The sequence below is a fragment of the Triturus cristatus genome, chromosome 10, assembly GCF_964204655.1.
Source record: "Triturus cristatus chromosome 10, aTriCri1.1, whole genome shotgun sequence".
Taxonomy (NCBI): domain Eukaryota; kingdom Metazoa; phylum Chordata; class Amphibia; order Caudata; family Salamandridae; genus Triturus; species Triturus cristatus.
Genome location: NC_140593.1, coordinates 260084359 through 260108736, shown reverse-complemented (window position 1 = coordinate 260108736; position 24378 = coordinate 260084359). Strand labels below are relative to the sequence as shown.

The 24378-nt window shown below is 41.3% G+C and overlaps 1 protein-coding gene across 1 annotated transcript in view; it reads left to right on the top strand.

The window, feature by feature from the left end:
* Positions 1-24378, top strand: part of LOC146789294 (putative acyl-CoA dehydrogenase 6) — a 584061-nt gene that overhangs the window by 256022 nt on the left and 303661 nt on the right. The window contains exon 3 of the mRNA XM_085630940.1: positions 8150-8279. Within this exon, the coding sequence (XP_085487066.1) occupies positions 8150-8279 (130 nt within the window). The remainder of the gene's footprint in view (positions 1-8149; positions 8280-24378) is intronic.

The following is a 24378-nucleotide window of genomic DNA, read 5'->3' as shown; positions in this document are numbered from 1 at the left end:
ATTAGAAGTCTTGACCTTTTAAAGTGGTGTTAGACAGCAACAACCTGAAGCTACGGACCATATTTTATTGTGGGAGGCTAGGATCCCCTAACTGTCGTTGTGCTTGGGGGCAAAAGTGTTTTGCAGGGATATTATACACCATGAATGTGTTCATCAGGTGCAAAGATCGGACTCTGATTTGAAAATGCTGATTGTCTTTACACACTCACTTGTGATCGGGGGCAAGGATCGAGTCCTGGTGTGAAGTGTTGTTCGGGGGCGAAGATCGGGCCCCAGTATTGACTGTGGCTGGTGACAAGGATTAACGTGCCGCCATCTTGTGGTTGGCTGAAGCACATGAAGCTCAACGTACTCTTTGGTGTTCTGCCTTACATTTCAGTTTGTTTTTGCCAACAAAGTCGTTTTTATTTTTTAAAAAATTAAGTTTTGACATTCAACGTGACCAGAGACGTTGTTCGATCTGAGTGGACGGGAGTCAACGTTTGGTAATAACCCTATGAACACTGTGACTCTCAAAGTGGCATTATATCACAGGTTTGGTTTTATTGAACAGCACAGTTTTCCATTGCCAATAAAGTTAATGAATACATAGCTACATGAAGATAGACAGTAAGTCAGAGATCCCATAATCCAGAATGTCGACAGAGAGCATGACTGGGACAGCGATCTCAAAAAACCTGACAGACGATGAAATGGGACAAAGGTCCCAGTACTGGAAGCGGGTCTGAGAGCCCATGTTGGGGACAACAGGTCCAAGAACTTGAACTACGACAGAGAGCCAGAAAATGGGGACAAAGGTCCCACAACCTGAATTGGGAGGGGACAAAGGTCCCAGTTATTGAACTACAACAACCAGGTCGGAGTGTTATGGGACATGAGATGGCTGTGAAGAGTTAAGCCACTCATTACAATATCGTTTTTATGTCTTTGGAATGACTGCACTGGATGATAGTATGTGAATAGGTCACTTTCTCTTATTTTTATCTGCTTAGTTTCTCTTATGTGGAGATGAGTGTGAGCGCGCGACCTGTGTGTCGTGACCAATGTCACAATTACAAGTTCTATATAGTGTTTCTACACTTGATTGATGTTTCCCTGTCACGCCGTGAGTTGGGACCCTTTTGCCTCTTGCTGGCCTGGCCAGTCGGCTTGATTGGTTTCTCGGGTTTTGTATGTCTTGTGCTGGCGTGGTGGTGTGATTGTTGCTTCGGCTTGAGTTTAACGTGTATGTGAGATTTGTCATTTAGTTTGAGAAAGGGAGATGTGGTGAATGTTAATTGCTGGTTTGTGTGATGTGATTTGGTTTGGTTTCCGTGAACTATATTGCGTGAGATGATTGTTAAGTATTAAGTGCATGAGATGACTGCTACTCAGTGATACTGTGTTGAACTTGGCTATATGTACCAATGTTATGTACATCAGCTTTTAATTTGCAACGTGATTTAAGTAGATTTTTTCCCCTTTGGGAGGTTAGTGTGTGATTGTGTGTATGGTTTATAGGGAGGTGGATTCCCCCTTTTGGAGGTTATTGTGTGTGTATGGTTTATAGGGAGGTGGATTCCCCCTTTTTGGAGGTTGTGTGGGTATGGTTTATAGGGAGGTGGATTCCCCCTTTTGGAGGTTATTGTGTGTGTATGGTTTATAGGGAGGTGGATTCCCCCTTTTTGAGTGATCTTGCAAAAGTGTGCAGTAGGGGTAAGTGTACGGTATATTACTGTGCGTGCAGTAGAGGGCATGTGATCTTCCCTGATCCTGCTATTTGTTTACATTTATTATTTCTATTTTACAGTTTGCTTGCATTATTATTACTGCATTACTATTATTACATTTTACATTATTATTATTATTTCTACATAAGGAGAGTTTTTCTCATTTTGTTACTGTGTTATATTACGTTTATTTCTGGGATGTTTATCTTCTCTTCCTTTGTTTATATATGTGTATACTGTTTGATTTTCTTTAATCGGTATAAAGGGGAAGATGTGTAGTAATCTGCTTTGATTAAGTAATGCACCTTTCCTGCCTTTGTTCCTTGCCTGATGCTCTTACAGTATGATGTCATTTGGAATGTGAGGTATGTTTGTACTGATGGGAGAGCAGTTGGAGAAGATGAGCTGAGTAGCCAGGAGGCTGCTCCTGGTGGGGCTTATATTAAGGCTTACATTGGAACTTACTAAGATGTAACTTGAAGAATAAACTACAACTACAAGAGCATATCTAAAGACTTCATTTATTTCTACACAGTGCCAGCCTGTGAGTGGAGGGCAATAATTTTTCCACCCTCTAAATAAGTTTGGGTTAGTTATTCCCCTATCACTGGGTTTGGAGCCAGACTGAGTAGAGAGACAAAGGAGAGGCAGGTGTGAGCTTCAGCTGCCACCTTTGAAGCTCTGGAGGGGACTGTTAAACACAAATAGGGTGTACTCTTACTGATAACCTCACAAGGTGCTGAGTAAGCAGCAAAATATCAAAATCAACAGAATGCCCTTTGTGCATTAAATAAATCTATTAATGATTTAAATCCTTATTTGACATCTTGTATTATAAAATACAAAAATTAGAGGAACAAAAACAAGGTTTTGATTATTTTGTACTTTAATTTGTGTATGAAAAAAACGTTATTTAAATACCCTATCTTGACATATCCCTTCTGGGGTGGAGTAAGCAAACTCCCATCATGTCACTCTAAAAAAAAAAAAAAAAAATATATAGACAAAATAAAAAAACACACAATAAAGGAAGGAAGCCACAGGGTCAAAGGATGGAATGTCCTGGAAGTCCAGCATTTTTGATTTTTAAAAGGAGGCTCTATTATCTTCCATTATCCTTATGCAGTACTGCCCTCTATAACTCATTTTCAGTCGACATTTCAGCTCCCTTTTAGCCAGTCATAGAGTCCATCTTCAGGACTTGATGTAGATTCAACAGTTATAGGGTCTACCGTGAAATGCAATTTCACCAATTAATCAACAGTCTGCAAAAATCCTCTCCTAGAGGCAGTGCATCATCAAAACTACCAAGAAACATTTTGTAGTATCTGGTTTTGATTAAATAATTTACAACCCACTAATTATTCACAAAATGCTTTCTTAGCCCGCCGCATGAAAAAGCATGAAAACAGCGCTACTCGCAGTATGCACAATAAATTGCACGCATGTGGGGGGCTAAAAAGCTGAGTTTTTTGTTAATGATTACGTTGTTGAATGTATAATGTTTTAAATGTATTGGGTATTTGTTTACAATATTGATTCCGTTTGAGGGTGCACACAGGAGTTATTCTAATGGGGATGATGTTGTTATCCAGCATTTTGTTGTGAGGCATTGTGAACGTCCTTTGTCTATAGCAAGTGGTGTTCAGGTGCTGCTAGTTGATCGTGCCTGTCCGATAGGCCAGTTTTTGGTTTAATTAGCATCCTCGTTCAGACGCGCTTTTCTTTCCGACTCTTCGAGGATGAAATGCGGTTTCTGGCAGTTTTAAGGATAAGGTGAGAGTTCTAAGGGCTATGGAAGGATCCCCGGGGATCATAAGTTTTCAGCAGTATGTTTTTATTTTTAATTATTCTAGTTCCCTTTGTTTTTGCTGTTTCCTGTTCCTAGTAACCGACTGGCGAACAGAGGGGAAATTTAAGAATGTGTTGGTATAACCTTACAGCAAGTAGCATTGTACGGCTGAGATACTTTAGCCTTGTTCAAACTTCCCGATCTGGGTGATTTTTAACTTGTTTTCAATTCTGAATAATATGTTACATGTGGGTTTATGTAAATGATTTCAGTTGCTGTTTCCTTCGTTTTTCTTGTAGATCAGTTGTAATTTATGTGACAAATGATTTATAGTCCGAGGTTTTTATTTTATTTCTGATACATATTTTGTAGAAGGTATTAGCTCAGAGGTGTTAAGGCAAATAATTATCTTGAGCACTGCCTCCCTGGTTCTAAGGGAAGTCTTTGTGTGTTCCCTATTTTATTTCTGTTTTTCTTCTTATCTCCATTTTTGTTTTTCCTTTTCTTTCACTTTAAGAATTAATTCAATTAACGTTTCATTGCTGTTTGCCAACTGTTTAGTATTAACAACACTAATGCAATGATTCTGAGATGCAATTACTTTTGAAGATGTACATCTAATTACTTGCCTACTGCTTCAGAATGCAAGGTTTTCATTGTTTCGAAGACAGTGACACTGTGTGATATAAAATTATAAATGTTAATTAGTCTTTGATAGCGTGGCACTGAGGTTTGTTGTATTTGACCTATTTTTTCACCTAAATGGACAGAAAACAGATATTCACATCTCCACAGTTATTTCAATGCTCCCACCAAGACCAGTGGGACTACATTTCCTTTGCGCTTGTTTTTTGTTTGTCTTTTACCGTCCAGGAGGCATGTCATGACCGTAGCTGTCCAAAGACTCGGCACAGGCTTTCTTTAATCCCTCATCAATAAACACTAATGCGGAATAGATAACTCAAGGCACATCTTGTGCCTTGGGTAATCACGCATAATGCCACTGTGTACGCTCAAAAATAAATGACTGATTCTCTTGAATTAAGGCAACCCTTTTTTTTTTTTTTTTACATCTTTACATCACTCAGAGTGTGACAAGACATTAATTAATTTGCGTAGATTTATCTCCTTCAAAGTGTCTACTTATCTTTTCCAAACTTTGTAAGTCCTGGGAGATAAAAAAAGGATAAAAAGAACTGCAGTGTCAGCTAAGTACCAGGACAGAGCGCGCCGAGAGGAGCAAAGGCATATATATGTTGAGGTTTGTAGCCGTCTGCTGTGTTGTGAGCGGGATGTGTAGTAAGTTTGTTGGTGTATGTCCGCAAGTGCCAAAGTGTTTGAAACTTTGGCGGTTGTTCATTTTTGAGAACAGGGAATGCGGGCAGTGGTGATAGAGGGTTGAGTAAGAGGTATTGTTTATTTTGAGGAACCAGTAGTTAAATCATTATTTTGTCGGGAGCAGAATCGATACTGTAGATATCTTTTCTCGAAGTAGTTGATTCAGCAGCGAAGAGATATGAACTTATTTTAAGATAGTATAGTTGGCTAAGTAGAAACGTTATTCCTAGTTTTTTAAGAAATAATGGCCAGTTCATTAGTATAGGTAATGAAGCACATTTTCAGGAAACCGTGTTTGACACATAAACCGGTTTGAGTCAGTTTATTTTTATAAGGCAATATTTGCCACAATAGCATAGTAAACTATTATTTTATTTTCATGAAGCCTTAGTTCTCTCGGGTAGCACAGTTCGCTCTGCAGAACTTTAATAGGATATACATTTCATCACATCATACTGCAGGAGGTTTTCTGACAGGGTTCTTCATTATGAGCTCAGCTAGCAACTCTTTAAAACCAGGATAGCCAGCAACCACTTTCCTGAAAGCCATGCGAATCGAGAAAGCACCACACTAATGCGCTGTGGCATTCTAAAGACAAATTTATAGTTTGCAGGATATGGGATATCCTCGCATGTATGGCATCTTGTTGCGTTGCCCATGAAAATCCTGGAGTCGCCTTCGTCTTGAATATTGTATTGTAATTGCCTTTAGACAGCGGTTAGGATGCTACTTTAGACACAAGGTTATTAATCTAGTAATTTGTAACTCATTCAGATTAATCTTGTTTTCTCAGGAAATTATTGCATGCATTTACTCCATTAGAGGTATTATCATTCTTGTGAGTTCATACAAAAAAGAATATATGATAAATGGAGGGGGTTAGATACTATTTGATTGCAAAAAGAATAGTTACACAGAAGTAGAGTCTGACTTTTGAGGAGAGGTATGGCCAGAATTATAATAGTCAGTAAAGGAGATAGACGTGCAACAGAGTAACCAGCACTCTAGGACAGTAAGACATGAAGAGTGTAGGGGTAAGGACAAGATCATGCAATAGATAGGGAGGAGAGAGAGTAATTAATAGATTTAATTCAAGTGTAGTTGTCATGGTTGGTTATAAGAATGTAGTGCGAGCAGCTTTTTAAGAGTGCGTGCAATCTGAGGTTGTATAAATTGTAGAAACAAAGGTTGATTGTTATCATGGCGACAGGTGCTGTCTGTGATGTATAGCATCTTTGGTTCTGTTTGGTTGACGAGTTTATCTTTTGATAGGTTACATTCGTAACGAAGATTCTATCCATTATTTGCCACTTTGTACTTGGGTCTTTTTGATGTATATGTATATCCTGATAGGTGGTCCTTAAAGTTTGTCGGGTAAGATTCGGAGAAGAGGGCCCTTTCTGTGATTCTCATCTTTCATTCTGTTATGTATTTGTTTGAAACGAGCACTTGTGGTGTTTGTAGGGAGATCTGAAACTAACCAGATATTTGTAAGGTAGTTGTTTGAAAAGGGATTGTGCTTCTTTGGACCTCCGTTGATCTTAGAGGGTCTGTCTGTGACGGTGAAAGCACTCGTTTTTGTGAACAAGACCATTTAGAATTTATGATGGATAGCACTGATAATAACCAGGTCTTAACCGTCCTTCTGAACCCCAAGTGACTTATTTGCTCGAATTTAAGATGGGGAATTTCATAGTTTGACGGCCTGAACGGAGAAGATATTGTCACCAGTAGTTTTTTTCCTGTAGCATATTTTGGTATTCTCATCTTGCTCTTAGCCTCTTTCCTAACAACGTTTGTGTTTTTTTTACAGCTTTTTTCCTTGTTTGCTATCCAGATTTGTGGGTTATTAGTAGTCTTCTATCACTGTTGAAAAAATATGCAATTTGTTGTTTTTCGAGATCTGGTTGCCATAAAACATAAAATGTTGCATCACTCGTGCAACTCCATTATATTATTAAGCTCCTATAAAGCACACTCATTCTTGGTTCAATGATTGCTGCATTTCGTACACAAATCTTGGGGCCTGATGTACTAAAGTCTTTGGCGTTCACACACCTTATGATTTTCAATATCACAGGTTTTGTGGCCGCAAAATTACATTTTAATATTTGCTGAGCACATTTGCGATTTGCATCTGCATTTTACAAGGTATTTTGCGGCTTATACCGGATTGCCAATAGGAAGGGGCAGGAAAGAGCGCCTAATGGAGATTCCATATGAGATGTGTCAGTGGCAACCATTGAAATGTTACCAACTCCTCAGGGGAAGCGGTAACAGATTCGCTAAGGAAAAGCTGCCCCCCTCCCACCCCCAACACCCCTCGTTCGACAGCTTTCCCTTTCAGAATCTGGCGGGTGATGTTGCTGGGGGAGAAGCTAGTGGTCCACCCTGATTTCGTTCCAAACGTGAAACGTACGTTTTTAAAGCATCACAGCGTTTTTTTACGAAACACTAGCTGCTTCACAAAAAAGAAAATCCCTTTTGGAAAAGCAGAAATGCAAAGCTGGGTGGTTGGTCTACTGTCCCTTGCAGGCCTCTAAGCCTGTGTTTGCAACCAGTCACTGAGTCACAAATCGCGACCTGCCTAAGGCAGGTGCGACCAAGTGCGACTTGAGGTTTTTCCATGTGATCTACGTAGTTCGCAGACAGTTTTTATGCAAACTGTGACCACTGTTTGCAACTTGTCTCGTTTTGCATCGAGACCTTGGCCTTCATAATACTACAAATATAAGTAGGTCATTTTAGAGCAAATACAGTTTATTATTTTTTAATATAAAGCATTAAAACAAATTCTCAAATAAAGTGTGCCGCCAATTAAGACGCAAGCCATTACTAACCACATTTCATACGAGTCTTGTTATTTAAAGTTCATTCCCTATACAATTAACCCTTTCCTCACATGTTCATTCCACTGTTCTTACTATTACTCTTCAAGCAGAGAGATTATTAATGCCCCACAGGTCCGTATTTCTGACTCCATAATTAGTTGTAGCACAAGATGCAGATAAACCATAATTTACTTTAATATGTTTTTGACTTTAGCTCTTTTAGCTTTACTTATATTACGTTTTAGAATGCCTTTATTGCCAATATATCAGTTGACCGTTTCTATAATCCCATGTTTACAATAAGAAACTGGCAGTACAGTTTTGGACTGTAATCTGCTTTTGTGCTGTTGCATCGTAAACAACTACACTGCCTATTTTAAAATCGAATGTTCAGTACTCATGCAACCAGAATGCTGGATTTCCACATTTTCTGTAGTCCTCTGTTGCAGGAGATTCATTTTAATTTTGTTCCCCTCTAGAGTATGGTGGAATGGGCCTGGACTTTACCTACTCTATAGCAGTGGCAGAGGAACTGGGAAATATTCGCTGTGGAGGTGTTCCCATGGCTATTGGAGTCCAGTCTGATATGGCAACACCCGCCCTTGCAAGGTAATTCTTTTGTACTATTTTCAGTTTTTTAACCCATTTTGATACAGGTTTACTATATTCCTTGAAAATGTCAATACACCAAAAATGATAAAATAGCTGTCATTCACTGAATTTAGATTACTTTGGCTCTTTTTACAGCAGATATAGTGCTATTTGGTATTCAGTTTTTTTTCTAGCTTTGATGATTATTTGGGCTATCAGAGTGATGCTTGCCAACGGTGGTCACTTGGAAGTATGTGCAGATGACATCACATTGTAGACTCACGACCATTCCAACAAAACCTCTCATTGCGAATTTCCCATACTTTTAACAAGAACCAACGTATTAAATATTCTTTCATCAAAGTGCATAAATCTGAATGGCCGCATCATCCTAGCTATTAGCTATAGCCCTAATGATTGCATTGAACGTGGGTTTTTCACAACCATACATCCCCACACTCCTATGGAAATTACTAAAATGTTTCTATCTGTGAACATACAAAGAGGCAATGCAGGCATGGTGATTAATATATACTCCTCTGCTCAAACTTTTACATCAATGTCTACGAGCAACAGCAAAAGTAATCTATCCTTGTAAAACAATTACACATCTATAGGATTTTGCACTAGAAGAAATTCTGCTGGTGGTAAATTATGCTGCATAAATGTTACTGCTTTACCAAATGGTGACATCAATCTGATTGGTGTTGTATATTACCTAAACCTACCTGTTAAATACTACTGGTCGAAATTACAGATAAGGGTCAAATTTACCAACAGCAGAACTTTATCATACTCAAGTTAATGGATTCTTTTGTCTTTTTTTTTCTTTTAAGAATACTTATACAGATTTGTCATGGCAAATACATTACAAATGATACAATCACTTTCTGTAATATCGTCACAAATAATTCAAAAGAGCATGATAATTTTAACAGATCATACAAAGAAAAAAGAAAACAAAAAGAGAAGAGACAAAAGAAAATGCGGGTGGAAGAGTATGCCAAAGGAAAAAAAGGAGAGCCCTCTGTGGAGCTGGCCCAATGCCAAAGCTTGTTTTACTCCAGCCATCTGAAAATTAGGGCCCACATTTTCCTACCCATTTCACACCTCCTGTGACCTTTCAATCTGTATACAGCAGATTCCATATTATATACCGCTAATAACCGTGCCCGCCAATTAATAAACATGGGAGGGTCAGGGCTAATCCATTGAGAAGTTATACATAGTCTCACAATAGCCATTGCGATGAACACAAATCCAATCTCAGAGCTTGTCCGAACACTAACTGCCGAATAACCTTCTAAACCCAAAATGATTAGGTCTGGTGTTAGAGTTAACGGGAGATCAAGAATCAGGTTAAAAAAAGATTCAATATCCTGTAGATATTTAGCTAAATTAGGACAAGCAAAAAACATGAGTATAATATTAGCAGCCCATGTCCCACATCTACTACAAGAGCTGCCCCGTAACCCCCCCATTTAGAGACCTTTGCAGGAGTATAATATAAGTCAAAAATGGACATAAAATGTTGGGTCCTCAAGCTCCCTATCGTTACAATTTTATTAGCTAACCCCAGAGACCCCTCTAGAACCACAGATTCTATTCCAAACTTCCTCTCCCACCTAATATTCTGAATGCTCAAATCATCAGGGAGGCCTTCCAATAGTTTTTGGTATATTACCCCTATCCGAGATCTATTCCCTGTTATATCTACCAGAGCGATTTTGCCCATATTTACATCTGGCCGTTGCATGATTTTACCCAAAAAACTCCTAATCTGCAAAAACTTAAAAAAATCATTCCTGGAGAGACCAAACTTCTCTTGCCAATAGTTAAAAGAAAGATTTGGCCTTTCCAACAGACACCCCCAAGGGTATTAATTCCTAAATTCTCCCAGCTGAAAATAGTATGGTCTTGAAATATTGATGGTAACAGGGCATAAGACGAAAAGGAAGTATATACATTAATGTTCGGAATCCTAAACCTACGTCGTATCTTTCTCCAGATTGAGTAGGCCGACTGAATTATTTTAAATTTTGTCTTTTTATAGTAGCTCGGCTCTAAAATTTTAACTAAACATTGCCTAGCATCATCCCCCAAGGCTATTTCATATATGGTTGTGACAGCTGCAAACGGATCTTTTGCCTTTGCCCCTACCAGCAGTATCCCCATATATTGTAAAAGAACGGCCCAATGATACAGAAGAAGACTGGGTACACCCCAGCCGCCCCTCAATCTTGGTATCCTCATCCATTTGCTGGCCCTTCTAGATCTGCGGTATCCCCATAAGAATCTAAAACATGGTCTTTCTGCTTTGGCAACACAAAATGATGGAATTTCCAGAGGTATTGTCCGGAACAAGTACAAGAAATTCGGGAGGATCGTCATCTTGATGATGTTATTCTGTCCATCATCTTTTTCTGTTCTTTTATGAAATTACATACCTGCCACGCCCTGGATTGGCTGTAAAGGGCGAGAGCTCTGTAAGTAGGCACGGCCAGTTTTAGCACCTTCTTTGTACCTAACAGAATAGACACAAAGTGTGGTACCTTTAAATCTGGCTACTATTGTTAATTGTTTGGTGTCATATACTATTTTAAAATTGCCCTATCTACTTCACACAGATTTCACACAACTATAAATTGGTGTATATTTTTATTGTCTTAACTCTCTGATGCTTCAAACATTTCTAATCGTAATTAAAAGAAATCGGCTTTCAGTGTTCCGCTTAACATCAAAACAATTACTGTCTCGGAAGTGGTTGGCCTTCTCTGGTACCAGAACAAGTGATAATTGTTTGGCTCATGATGTAAATGTAAATGTGGGTGTACTTGTAAAGCGCACTGTGACTCCATGGAGTATCCTGGCGCAGAAGACCGCTGGGGAACCCGTCCTAGTTTTCCCTGTGAGATGGTCCCTTTCTGGGTATCTCCATGGTGAAACCAGGCATCCCCGGCGTCTGTGGGGGGCCGTTGTAGAGATGAGGCAAGCTTAATGCCCAGAGTTGCTGAGTGTGTTCCTGGTTAGAGTAGGTACCGAGGCGAGAATTATCGAGTCCGTTTTGACCCTGGTCCACGACCCTGCCGCGTCTGGAATTGAACCCTGGTCTCTGGCCGATTCTCTGCTTACGGGTCTGCCGCCTCTAACCAGTGAGCCACACCTCTCCACATGATAACAGGGATCTAATGTATTCAGCAACTGTATTGTCAGCAGTGCTTATATTCACACTGGCACTCTTGATATGTGTTTTTCCTTAGGTACCCTTCTTGTGACTAATCAGTTCTTAGCAAAGGCAAACTCGTTAGTTTTTTAGTATTTGCACGTATGTCACTGTCAAATCTTACCAGCAGGTCTATTCCTATTTACTTCTAACTCCATTAATCCTACGTACAAAATTTAAGGAAAGGCAGGGAATTAATGAAAATAAATTATTAAAAATACCTAAAACAACTTTAAAAAGAGGTAATAGCTGGGTTTTTTAAATAGCCCTTGATCTGATCTAAAACGAGTACTTGGCTCTATATTAATATTTAATAAGCTCACCCGCTTTGAGTGTCAAGGGCCTATGCTGTTAGATAGCTCCATTATTAAGTGCCGAATGGTAAAATGTGATTGTCAGTTTTTGAAGTAGCAGGTAACATTCTGGCAGGTCTTCCTTTCTAACTACAAGGTCAATTACATAGCTATCGTTGAGTAGTAACAGTTTGTTGCAGCGCTATGGCATACAGCAAATGTGCTTGCAACTAACATATAAAATATACATAGTTAAATATACTGAATGACTGCCTGATTTGTTTTTTCTCTATCGATTGTCAACTTTGGTTACCCAAAATGAACAATCTGCTATTTTATCATTTGTGATCGCCACCACTACTTGGGGACCATTCATAAATACATTTTGGAGTATATAAAGTGGTAATCCTTTAGTACTCTTTTACATTCTTTCACATGATGTTTGAAGTGCCCTCAAAACATCTAAAGCAGGACTAAGTTAACATTAATTATTCTATTAGTACAAACAGGAGTTACGTTGCCCTCTGTGTACTTGTACAAACAGTTGGAAGTTTCAGGGCCTATTCACAAAGGCATGTGAGAATACATAATAGAGTATTCCTGTAGTGCTAATTCCCACACCTTTAAATATTTTTATGAATCTGCCCCATTGTGTTACATCTTCAAACATATCAGGCCTTAGAGGTTGGAGGATTGATGTTGAAACAGTGTTATTAATAGGCCTTTCATCTGTATTTTTCAAGTGTCCTGGTCGCTATCCCGAATTTATTTTCAGGGTTTATCAACGTTCGGATTCAAATCTTGACTACCAACAAGAGTTGTCCTTGAGACTGTTTATTTGGATAAGGTTCAGCCTAAAGTGCGTGGTTACTTTACTTGATATTACCATTTACTATAACCATAAGAGACTTCTTTTTTATGTTTAGGTTGTGGGCATTTCAAATGAATCCTCTACTCCATTTATATTGATGAAGGAAAACATTGATCTTTATGAAGATGATTCTAATACTCCCTTTAACCCCTTCAGCGCGGCGGGAATTCCCCCGCGGTGCTGAAGGGTTCGAGCGCGGGCGGGGCCATGACGGAACGGTTCCGTCATGAGCACAGCGCAACCGATGCTCATGACGGAACCGTTCCGTCATGGGCATGGAAGGGGTTAATCACTATGATGTCTTTGACCCTATTGAGTTTTTCTATAACAAGAAATTCTCATAAACAAATGTTGCTTGCACTTTTAAGGCTCCACTGTCTTACTCAGCTTTTCTTAAAGTTATATTGCCCTATAATCAAAACATTCTCCTGCACTGCTCTCCCTCTTCAACAAGAAGCACCCCACTCTCCACACTTGCACATCAATATCTCCGTTTGCTTTTCACAGAAAAGGGCATCATATGGTTTATGGTTTTGTCCGTTTTTGCTACCATTGCCTATCCCTCTATCACTTCCCTCCTGTAACCCTTGAATTCCTCTGTGCTTCACACAAACACATTCAAGACCCTGGGCCTGGAGGGACATGACCAGTCCGGCCTACGCATAAACATATATTCTAGAAATGGTTCCCACACTTCATATGTTCCCCTGGATGTTTCTAATTAGCTGGTTCACCACTAATATGTTACATGAATGCCAATGCTGCGTTGCGCTGCATGGAGTTATTTCATTTTCCACTGGACTGCTGCTGCCAGATTGGCTGCTCCAAGCATTGCCAAACCAATGCCTTGTCAGTTTTCCCAGTGCAAGCCACAAAACCACCACTCCTGGTTAATCCAGAGAAGAATAGCCCATTATCTGTTTCGCAACAGTTTCCACCTCAGTCCGTATGGATTCAGCGTAGAGATTTACACTACATATTGAGGCCCTTTTCCGCTTGTCCACATCCCCTCCAGCAAAGCGTGCTCACTGCTGACAAAATCTTGAGCAGTCTTATGGGGTGTAGTACCAGCTATACAAACGTTTATAGTGCACTTCCTATTTCGAGTGCTCATTGAGCTGTTGTGGGTATCTCGCCATACCACCTTCCATTCTTTAGAGGAGATCCCTCCCCAAGTTACGTGCCAATTTCATTATTTAAGTCTACACAAGTATGCTAGTGGGTTATGGGGTGATGAAGTACACCTTTAAGATTGTGCCTTTAGGGGTGATGACTGATGAAAAGACACTTTGAAATGAGTTTTGGTGTGTGGCTGCTTCCTGCAATAAGGAGTTGAATGTTCAATGCCTGAACTGAGCATAATGTAATCTTTCAGATTCCTCAATCTTGAAATCCTGCTCGGACCAGAGGACGAATTTTATGTTTTCTGTATGTAGCTAGTTAGTCTACTCCCTCTCCCCTGCCATTTGTGAAAGAGATCGGCCGTGGTGGCTTGTGACATTTGAAAGTGGTGGGGCGTAAAAGTTAGGTACAAATGTTAGATTGCTAGAGCGTGAAGCGTACCAGCCCGACTATCAGAAAGGGTGTTTGAGGGTTCTTCCTCATAGAAATGTTTGAAATCAACAGTGGCAAATGGTACATTTTAAAGCAAATTTGAGAAGAAAAGGTTTATAAAGCAGTTGTGAATATGTAGTGTTGAAATATTTAAGCACATCAAAAACTTGCTCTATTTTTTACTGCATTGAATACGTTCAACAGTTACTGCAGTGAGCCACTTGTACAATTGAACATAAGTTCTCTGAAACTATGGAAATGCAGAACATAAGCAATTTGGAGACTTGACAGCTATAGGTAAACAGTTTGACTGTCACATCATAGCGCAAAACCTGCCTTTGAGAAAAGATGTGCCCCTGCAAAGCATGATTAACAATTAGTTATTATGACCTTCGTCTTAATGTTGTTGAGTCAAATGTAGAGCTGCAATGTAGTCCTGCTGGAGTGTGTAGAGCGAAAGTAAACCTGCTTATTGCTACACAGACATGAAAAATGAAAATCTTATCTTGAATATTAGATGGTGACATTCATATTTGGAACAATTGAATTCACCTTCTTTAGGTTTATAATTGTCAACTCACAAAAAGCAAATTCAATTGCTTCAAATGTCAATGTCACCATTTTAAATTCAGACCAGCTATCCCTTCGCCTTTGTTTTCACTCTACACACTCCAGGGAGGAACACATTCTAGCTCACAATTTATGACTTCCCAAAAATAAAACCAGTTGTTTACGGAGCTTTTGGTTGTGACAATCAAGGGTTCCACGGTTTGGACAAATGCCAAGCACCTTCCCAAGCATTCATACAAATTAAATCTCTTGGCTTCCCAAGACTCTATAGCCTGCAATATTTATGCCGCCCGCGTGCTGTATGCAGAGCAGGGCTCTTTTATCCCGCTCTCAAGACAGCGCAGCAGTGTTAGATAAAGACAATCATTGCACTGAAGAAATATCTCTGGGCAGTCAAACACGGATTAGTTCAAAGGGAGCCGCGTATACACCAGGAGCTGGGGAGCAGCCTGTGAGCAGTGCCTGGGGTACACGTTTTATCATACCTGACTGGACACCACACAACAGCCTCTTGTATACAGCTGTCTGTAGTTAGCCCTAAAATGTGCTTTCCACCTCTCATGACTCTCTGGTATAAACCACCAATCTGGTCCGCCATGTGGTAATTGTTAGTTGAGGGCTTGGCTGCTGGCTGTGTGATTGGGAGATATGCTATACAGGAAGGAAACAGAAGGCATGCCTCTCATTTTGTGGACCCTCCAGAACGATTTTCTAAGCTGCATTTAGCTTCTTCAAAGGCATGAGCAGCTGCATTCCTCATGATAACCTCCCCACGTTGTGTACTGCTATTTTCAAATCCTAAATCTTCTTGTTTATAATAAGATTCCAGTTGATCGTAGCCCCGTTGGCAAAGAAACGCACACTGACGGCATTAAACTGAAAAATACACAGGAATTCAATAGTAATCACGAAGGCCGAGCGATAGAAAGCGCTGCTCGTGTTTAAGAGGTTCCTTCTTAAGAAATCAAGCACTATAGTCAAAGGCGACAAATTTTACAGAAATATTGCTGGGTATGCAGGCCCAAAAAGTCTTGTGCCTGTGTCCCTATTCATTAAGAAAAAACAACAGTTGATGGACAGAATGCAGAACAATGTCATACATTCACCCCAGTAGAGAGATCTGGGCCTAAATCCATCGTTTTTTTGCTCACCATGCCGTTCCAGTTTGAATCCAGCCATATGCACATCAGTCTTGACCCTGTGCCTCATGGGTACAGTCGAGCCCGAACTGCCAAGCCAGATCCTCCCTGGACTGGAAACAAGCATCCTAGTACGGGTTTCAGGGTTTCACCCCTCTTCAGCCACGATAGCTTGATTCCAGTGGCATGGAGAGCACGGGACCCACGTCTGGGCATACCCTTCCCACTCGGGGTGACAAATGCAAAAACAACCGTTGATGGACAGAATGCAGAACAATGTCATACATTCACCCCAGTACAGAGATCTGGGCCTAAATCCATCGTTTTTTTTCTCACCGTGCCGTTCCAGTTTGAACCCAGCCATATGCAAATCAGTCTTGACCCTGTGCCTCATGGGTACAGTCCAGCCCGAACTGCCAAGCCAGGTCCTCCCTGGACTGGAAACATGCATCCTTGGACCGGTTTCGGGGTGTCACCCCTCTTCAGCCAGGATAGCCTGATTCCAGTGGCAGTGGGTGAATGTTTTGCCAATGTGAAACATTCAGTCCATCATCTTGTGTGTTTTGCTGTTCACCCTATGTGGGAAGGGTATGCCCAGACATGGGTCCCGTGCTCACTACGCCACTGGAGTCAAGCTATCCTGGCTGAAGAGGGGTGAAACCCCGAAACCGGTCCTAGGATGCTTGATTCCGGTTCAGGGAAGACATGGCCAGGCAGTTCGGTCTGGACTGTTCCCATGAGGCACAGGGTCAAGACTGATTTGCATATGGCCATGTCTGAACTGGGGTGGCGTGGTGAGCAAAATAACGATGGATTAAACCCAGATCTGTGACTGGGGTGAATGTTTTGCCAATGTGCAACATTCCGTCCATCATCTTGTGTGTTTTGCCGTTCCAATTCATTAAGACCATAATTGAAAGTATTATAGACAAAATGTGCTTGAGCTGGCAACTTTTTGTACTTCACATTTTTCATAATAAGTGGAAAGAATTTGAAAGTACAGACTTTACAGACTTACAGTGAAAATATGTACATTTGAATACACGAGGCAAAACGGAGGAGGGAAAAAAGAAAAAAGCACTACCCGCTGCTAGAGTGTCCACTCTTGCTCTAGTATATCCTGTGATTCCAGAAAATCGCTTAACCTCCTGGTGCCTAACAACTTTTGACCCCATGTATTTTGCATGCCAATACATTTGGCTATATAAAACGTACATATGGGCAGAGACTGAAGCAATCATTCAAAAGTGAATGCAAATGGCAGGAGAGGAACGAAGAGAGCAGCCAGGCGCACCCCTCCTACAGCCCACCCTCTCTTGTGATGATGGTTCAAATGTTGCCACCCACTACCCTGTTCTCTTTTTCACCCTCCCCTACAGGGGCGGCTCCTCCGTTGGTGAGGAGGAGCACCACCCCACTTACGTGCTCCCCAAAGCCTCGGAGATGAAAAATAAAATGGTAATTCGTTACCATTTTTTTTTTTTTATCGTCCAGTCCTGATCCCAACGTCAGGACGGGGTAGGACCTGCTCAGTGAGCATGGATGAGTGGTGGGCAGTGGGTTGCCTTTTGCACTTGTTTAAAGTGCGCATGTGTCTTTGGCCGGCAATCTTGAAACAGGCAGCTACACATGCACACTTTAAACCTCTCAACCCAGCTGTCTTTAGACAGCTAGCTTGAGAGCAAGTGCAGGCATTCAGTACCCTTGGGAGTGCAACAGAGGCCGCTCCCACCAATCAGGGCACTGCTCACATGCTGGTTAAGAGCACTTGAGCATTCCTGGATTGATGGACTGGATCCTGCACCCCCTCTACCCCTTGCGCCTTCAGACCCTTACGGGTGAGTAGTCACGCTCCACAAACGCCTGATTGATTGATTGATTGGTCAAGGGAATTTGCTGGGGCCCGCACTGTAGTCCCAGCAGCAGACAAAGACTGAGTGAGGAGGACATAGTCACAGTTGTCCGGATCGGACCTGTAAGTGCATTTTCTTTTTCTTTTGTTTGCCCGCCCCGCCACCCTCAATAGATGCCAGCCACCACTGCTACCTCCACCATTTAAATAAATGGAGTTCAGTGAACTCCTCCGAGCGCCATTGTGTACGCACCTGAAATGAAACTTTATCGATGGCATTGTAAACTCGGCATACACTCTGCCATGATGTCATTGCTGTAGCTTGTGCCTGCAGGTTGAAGAATACCTCATCCAGCAGGCACATGCACAGCAGTAGCAGGACGTCTGCAAACTTTATCACAGCTGCCCCATTAAAAGTAAGAGCAGCCAACCGGTGGTATATTCTTTTTATTTCAGTCCACCCCACTCTAATCTAGTCCACCCCACTCCAATCCACCCCACTTAGTCTGATCCAGCAGCCCACCACACTCCAATCCACCCCCTGCAGTCCAGTCCACCCTCTCCACTCTAATTAACCCTACTCCAAACCACCCTACTATAATCCAATCTACCCCACCCCAATCCAATTTACCCTACTGCAATCCACCCCACCCCATTGCAAACAACTCTACTCAAATCCACCAAATCCGGTCCACTCTTTCAAATCCACCCTACTTTTCATTCCAACCCACTGTACCCCATTCAAATCCACCTCAGTCTCTCCAATCCATCCCACTTCCCCTAGCCACTCCAAACCCCTCCACCAAACTCCTCTCTGGGACACTGCACTCTGACACTGCAGTCTACGATCCTCTCTGCCACTAAACTCTACAATTTTCCGCTCCCACCCCCCCCCCCCTCCTCTCTACGACACTATACTCCAGAAAATCCAGTCTGACACTCTACTCCCCCCAACTTCACTCTAGGAAACATCACACCTCTTACTTATAGCCATGCTGAACAGCAGCCACACTGGTGTACAACAAAGCAAAAAAACATTGCCTAACCCGGTAACTCCTGTAAAGGCGAGACCTAATGGCATTGCCAATGCTTGTTTTTCTGGTCATTTCCCTCCTTATACCATCATGATCGTACAGCTGTACTTGTCTTTGCAAAAAGCTCCATCTGTGCTTCTTCTTTACTTCTGCCCATCATCAGGTCCACACAGAGATCTTTGAGCTGGTGGTCCATTAGTGAGCATTTTATTTCTGATTTCTCCCTTAGCAAGTCCTTGAAAATACATTTTACACGTATGAAAAGCGTGTAGGGTTGGAAACGCGTAACATTGGTAGCCACTGCAGAAGGTGTTTTATTCAGCCAGGCCCATCACTGTTTTTAGCTTCGCTAGGTAGGTACCAAGGGGTTCAGGCTCGAGCTTTTTAGCGATCTCTGGGCCTCCTGCATCATGGAGGGGTGAGGTGGCTCCCGTTTCTTTCATTTTCAGGTCTGTCAGAGCGTGGTACTATGCAGGGCGGCCTCTTATGTTACAACGAGGTACTGACAGAGAAATAAAACAACCCAATGCAAATCTTTCTCTTCCTTTCATCCTAGTGGTCACCTCCCATCGGTAACTACTTGGGACAGTCAAGTAGAGACCGTTTTTCTCTGCCTCTGTGATAGTGTTGATAAATCTTTTGCCGCTTTTTTAAAATCTCGTTTCCCTTGGCAGTCGCTCTGCTCCATCCTCCTTTGCTTGACTTCGATCCCCCCCTCCCCCCCCCCTCCCCCCGCACTGTGGCCAGCATTGAGCATTGAGGTTATTAGTCACCCAGACTCCTTTTTGGCTTGCTGAGGAACCGGAAATGATTCCACACCACAGCTCTGCAGTGGTGCTGCCATAGATCGGAAGGCTTGCCCCATCGAGTCTCTTCCCTGGCAGCTGTCAATATCGTTTGTGTTAAGTTGTTGATTTAATGAAGCTTCACAGTTGTTCAGAGAAAATGGAAAGGGGTCCGTGGAAGTCTGAAGAATATTAGGTTTAGGAACAAAAGGAAGCAGGTTGGAGTTGGTAATTTCACTCTACACAACATTATAATTTTACCTTTAACAGTCTTTTATGCCTGCATAAATTCGCTTATGTTGGCTCCACATCTGTCAGTCCAGTTCCTATGGCAATATTCAAATCTAGGTAGCTTTTTTCTGGATATGAATTTACTAAGATCCCAGTGGTAATGGAATTCCCATCAGGCACTCTTTGACCCATAATGAGATCACTGAGTTGTTAATTGCCCCACTCTTAACCCCTCATCAGCATTCTGCTGAGGGGCTCGTGAAACTATAAGAGGTGCACATTGCAGAAAGTAAATGGGATCTCAGGAACCTATTAATGTGCCGTCTATGGCATGCTTTCACCACCCCTGTGATCCAGGGCAGTGCCAGAGGTACAAAGGAGCGGGCAAGAGGGAGACCCAGGTAACTGCAATTTGTATCCAGAGCTTTATACCAGATGACTAGTGTACATGCTGCTTAACTCTTCCTCTCGCTCCGCCTGTGAAGTAATCTTACCCAGATGGTTACTATCTTAATCGGATTTTGAGAATCACCACTTTAAGAAATATAGTTTATTTCGTAAATTTCAAACTTTTGTTATTCCCTTTCATTCCTGCAGCATTTCTCCAGTACGTGCTAGCCCGACATTATTTTGTACGTTCTTATGTGCTGCTAATAATATTCCAACTGATTCACAGTTTATTTCTCAAGTTTCAGAAATGCAAGGTGGGAGTGATTGTATTCCTCTGAGGTGCCCGCCCAAATGTTTATTCTTTCTGTAAATGCATGGATGAATTTGTAGGTCCTCTAAGGACGGACTCCTGTGACTTTATTCTCGATCAGCTGAATAGTTTGTTGCTGTGTACCCACATACTTCAGTTTCATGAAGTGTCCCTGCTTGATTTCAAAGAGGTTTGTGCTTTGTAAGTGGTCCCACTCTAAACCCGCGGTACAATCTAGTCCTAATCACTGTGGAAGCACTGGCTTCCTTTTTAGGTCTCGCCTGAGCCAGCGCTTTAGCGCTGCTCTGGCGAGAGCTTTAGTAAATGGGGGATTTGGAAGTGCAAACTAGTGCTTTTCAGGCCTTCAAATGCAGTGCATGTGCGCCGGGCGCGCGCACCATTTGGCAGCCTGCCTGATCACTTTTGCGGCCGTTTTGATGATCTCAGTGAGCCGCGCGGCCACTGAGAACATCAAAGCGGCCGCGAAAGTGATCACTATTTGCCACCCCCTCCCTTATCCAACTTCCTGCTTGTTTGTTGTTGTAAATCTCAATTCTCGAGCGGCGCAAACTGCCGTCAACTCTTTGGCCATTTACTGCATTAACTTGTTGATAATATTGGTTAGACCATACCTTCTCGAATTAAGCATTGCCTCTAAGAATGCATTCGCAAGGGGACATATCTAAAATTATATTAAAAACTAAAGCGATCACACTTGAAAGCTTTTTTTTCCAAACCTGAAATCATGCCATATCTTTTGTTCCTGTGAGAACGCGTGTGGCTCGTTTGTTATCTAAAATGTGTCGAACAATTCATCGACCGTTTCACATTTTCTGAATGTCAGGAATCTGGTTTATGTCGCGTTTTTCTCATGGAAAAGTCTTAAAATTCTTTCACTCGGAAAATGAAATCAATATTTCTGTTTATTTGAAAAGCGGCTGGGCGGTCGCAGTTTTAAGACTGTTTAAAGGTGGAGAGTCGGAAGATGGTTGTGCAAGTGTCACCATTTTAGTAAAATTCCATATACCTGCGTGCGTCACACTTTTACTCCTCCCACAAGCACCCCCTCCCCAAGAAAATGAAGAAACTGTGCTAAGACATTATTCGTCACTTCACTTTGCTCAAGAAAGGAAGGAATATAGTGCACAGGGAAACGTTTTGCACGACATTTTTAATATATTTTTGGGGAAAACTGATCTTTTGAGTGACGATGGCATGTATATTCCTTGGAGTGACAATCTGAATTGGGTAAGAATGCCTTTGCGTGTAAAATGCATGCATTTGTATGATTCTGATACATGGGGCAGTGGTGAGCGCGCTTGTGAAATTATATTAACATAAATTGGTATGAGCCCCTGCTTCCATTTGTCAAAAACTTTGATGCACTTGCTTTTGTTATGATGTTTGTGTTAAGTGTACCAATAATATAAATAACATTATTGTGATTACTTCAATATTTATTACTGCAGTTTTTAATGACCTTTTGTAATTTTTAACCTTCTTTTACGTCCCTCCATGTATTTTTAATTGTTCTGGATTGAGCTTAGGTATCCTTTATGTTGTCTAACCCATCCAGTCTCCAATACCCGTCTATTGTTACAATTCCTACGTATTTATGTTTGGAAATCTCTGGCAAACCTCGTATCTATCTAAAGTAGATATTTACGAATTGCCAAGCCTGATTGTGTAGGTTTTAGCCCTTCCCAGCATGTTTGTGTATTATCTGAACAGCTCCCTGCAGCGTTTATGCAGTCTCTTTGCAGTGGGTGGATTTGTGGTTGTGTTCCTGTGTATTGTCTTTTCAAAATGAATAATATTGTTTTGGTTCAAGACCACCAACCCAAGGAGCTTTAAATCATAGGATGACAATTTTGAGTGAATACAAAGAAGGTACTTCTATGTGAACTTTGTGGTGTTTTGCTACCTCTTTCTTACTTCTAACCATGGACTACGATTAATTATCGGGCATCAAGCTGTCAATGTTAGCACATGTATGTAACCTGCTGACAGAAGTGATCGTCTACCAGAACGGTGTAGCTTTCTTGAATTGGGCTTGGTATTCTTATTTTTTGGTGGAAGATGTAACTTGATTGATTTTACTCTATTTGGCAGCTGTAGTCGTACATTCCATCCATGTAGTTGGATGCTGTCTATGGAGACACAGGTGGAGGTTAATAAAATATCCCAACTCCACCCGTTTGCACATAGAAAGTTGTTGGTAACAGAAGATTCTGAGCTATCATTCACCATAGTAGAATAGAATAAAACTGAATTATGTAGGCCTTTGATCTAACATTCAGTGAGTGGCTTTTGTTGGGTTGCCTGCTCAAAAGGTGAACTGTCAAACATTCGACTTAAAAAGCCAGACAGTCCATGTTTTCATACCTTTTGGACTAACTGAAAAACGATGGTGCAGTGCATTAGCCAAATAACGTGATCAATTGGAAGTTCAGCATAGTGGGTGTATTTGTAAGCTTCGCCTCCCCCCGCCCCCCATGCCCTAATTCATTTGTAACATCAGGGTTGGTGCAGGAGTCTAGCATGGGGAAAGTACAAACTTATTTATATGAAACTTGCTGATGCAATGTTCTTGTCCAGATTTGATTTCACTGTTCTGTCTATTCTGGATTAAATCACAGTACAGGTGACAACTTTCGTGAATAATTTCTCATTTTAAAGACGTGTTTTAAGTTTGAAACATTTAAATATGGAATGCACAGCTTTCATTTGAAAGTATGGTACCACATGTGCACATACATCGATTAGTATGTAAATGGTAACCAAAGAAAAAGTAGAATATTGACGCCTTATGTTAAACAACATTTTGCATCAAGTGTCGACTGAGCTCAACTGCAATCATGTGGACAGTGATGTTCAATATTGGTTGGAAACCAGATGCGCATTCCAATAGGACTCTCTACTTTTTGTGACTTAACTAAGCAAGCGTCTACAACTTTTCTCTCCCTGCATGAATGTCGCGCTGTGTTGCTCTTCTGACCTCTGCATCCAGGGCAGGCCTCCTTGTTACCTTTGGTAGGATCATGGTCTCATTGCCATACACAAGTGTTTGTGAGTTGTGGCGAGCATCCTGTCGGTCTAGATTTGTGCCTTTTGGCCCCTAAACTCCAACTGAGGGCAAGATTTAAAACACACTTGCCAATAAATAGCTTTCTCTTGTACCAACAAGTCTCACTATCGCCCCCTGCTGCAGTGTGTCAAACCCTACAGAAGTCTGAGAGCTTTACAAACTGAGGCAAATATAATTCTCGTTTTATTCAATTTTTTTATGATACTCTGAACTATTGTATTTCTTTATAGCATAGCAAGGAAAGCATTAATGATAGACAAGTAAGAGTAAGTGCAATTTAATTGCTCCTTTGCATGCTGAGATAAATGCAATTTCGTGTTTCACGCTTAGTGTCCTGTAAAATTTCCATGTTTTATTTCATTTTTTTTTCTGTTTCTAATGTGAGAACACGTCTTGCCTTTTACGTTTTGGTTGAGCTTTAGTGTATGGTTACCTGGTGATTTACTAATGTCTCTTGTGTGGCTAGTGAATAAAATACCTTCAGGAAGCATTGCTTTGCTGAGCGCTAACAGAGCTTCCCTGTGTTTTTGTGGTTCCCCAACTTTGAACCTTGGCAGCAGCTGGCAGGCAACTGTTAAAATCTAAATCACGTGGGACTAAAACAGTTCTGTTTGGAAAGCTTACAATAAATGCACCGTTCATGGGCTTTTTCTCCTGTGCCCGAGTAAAAGCTGCTCGCCTGCTCTTTGGAGCAGCAGGAAATAATTGAAGTATTGCTAAATTGCTCTAACTTCAGAGCAGTGAAAACGCGGATTGTTTTGACCTGGCTATGCTCTA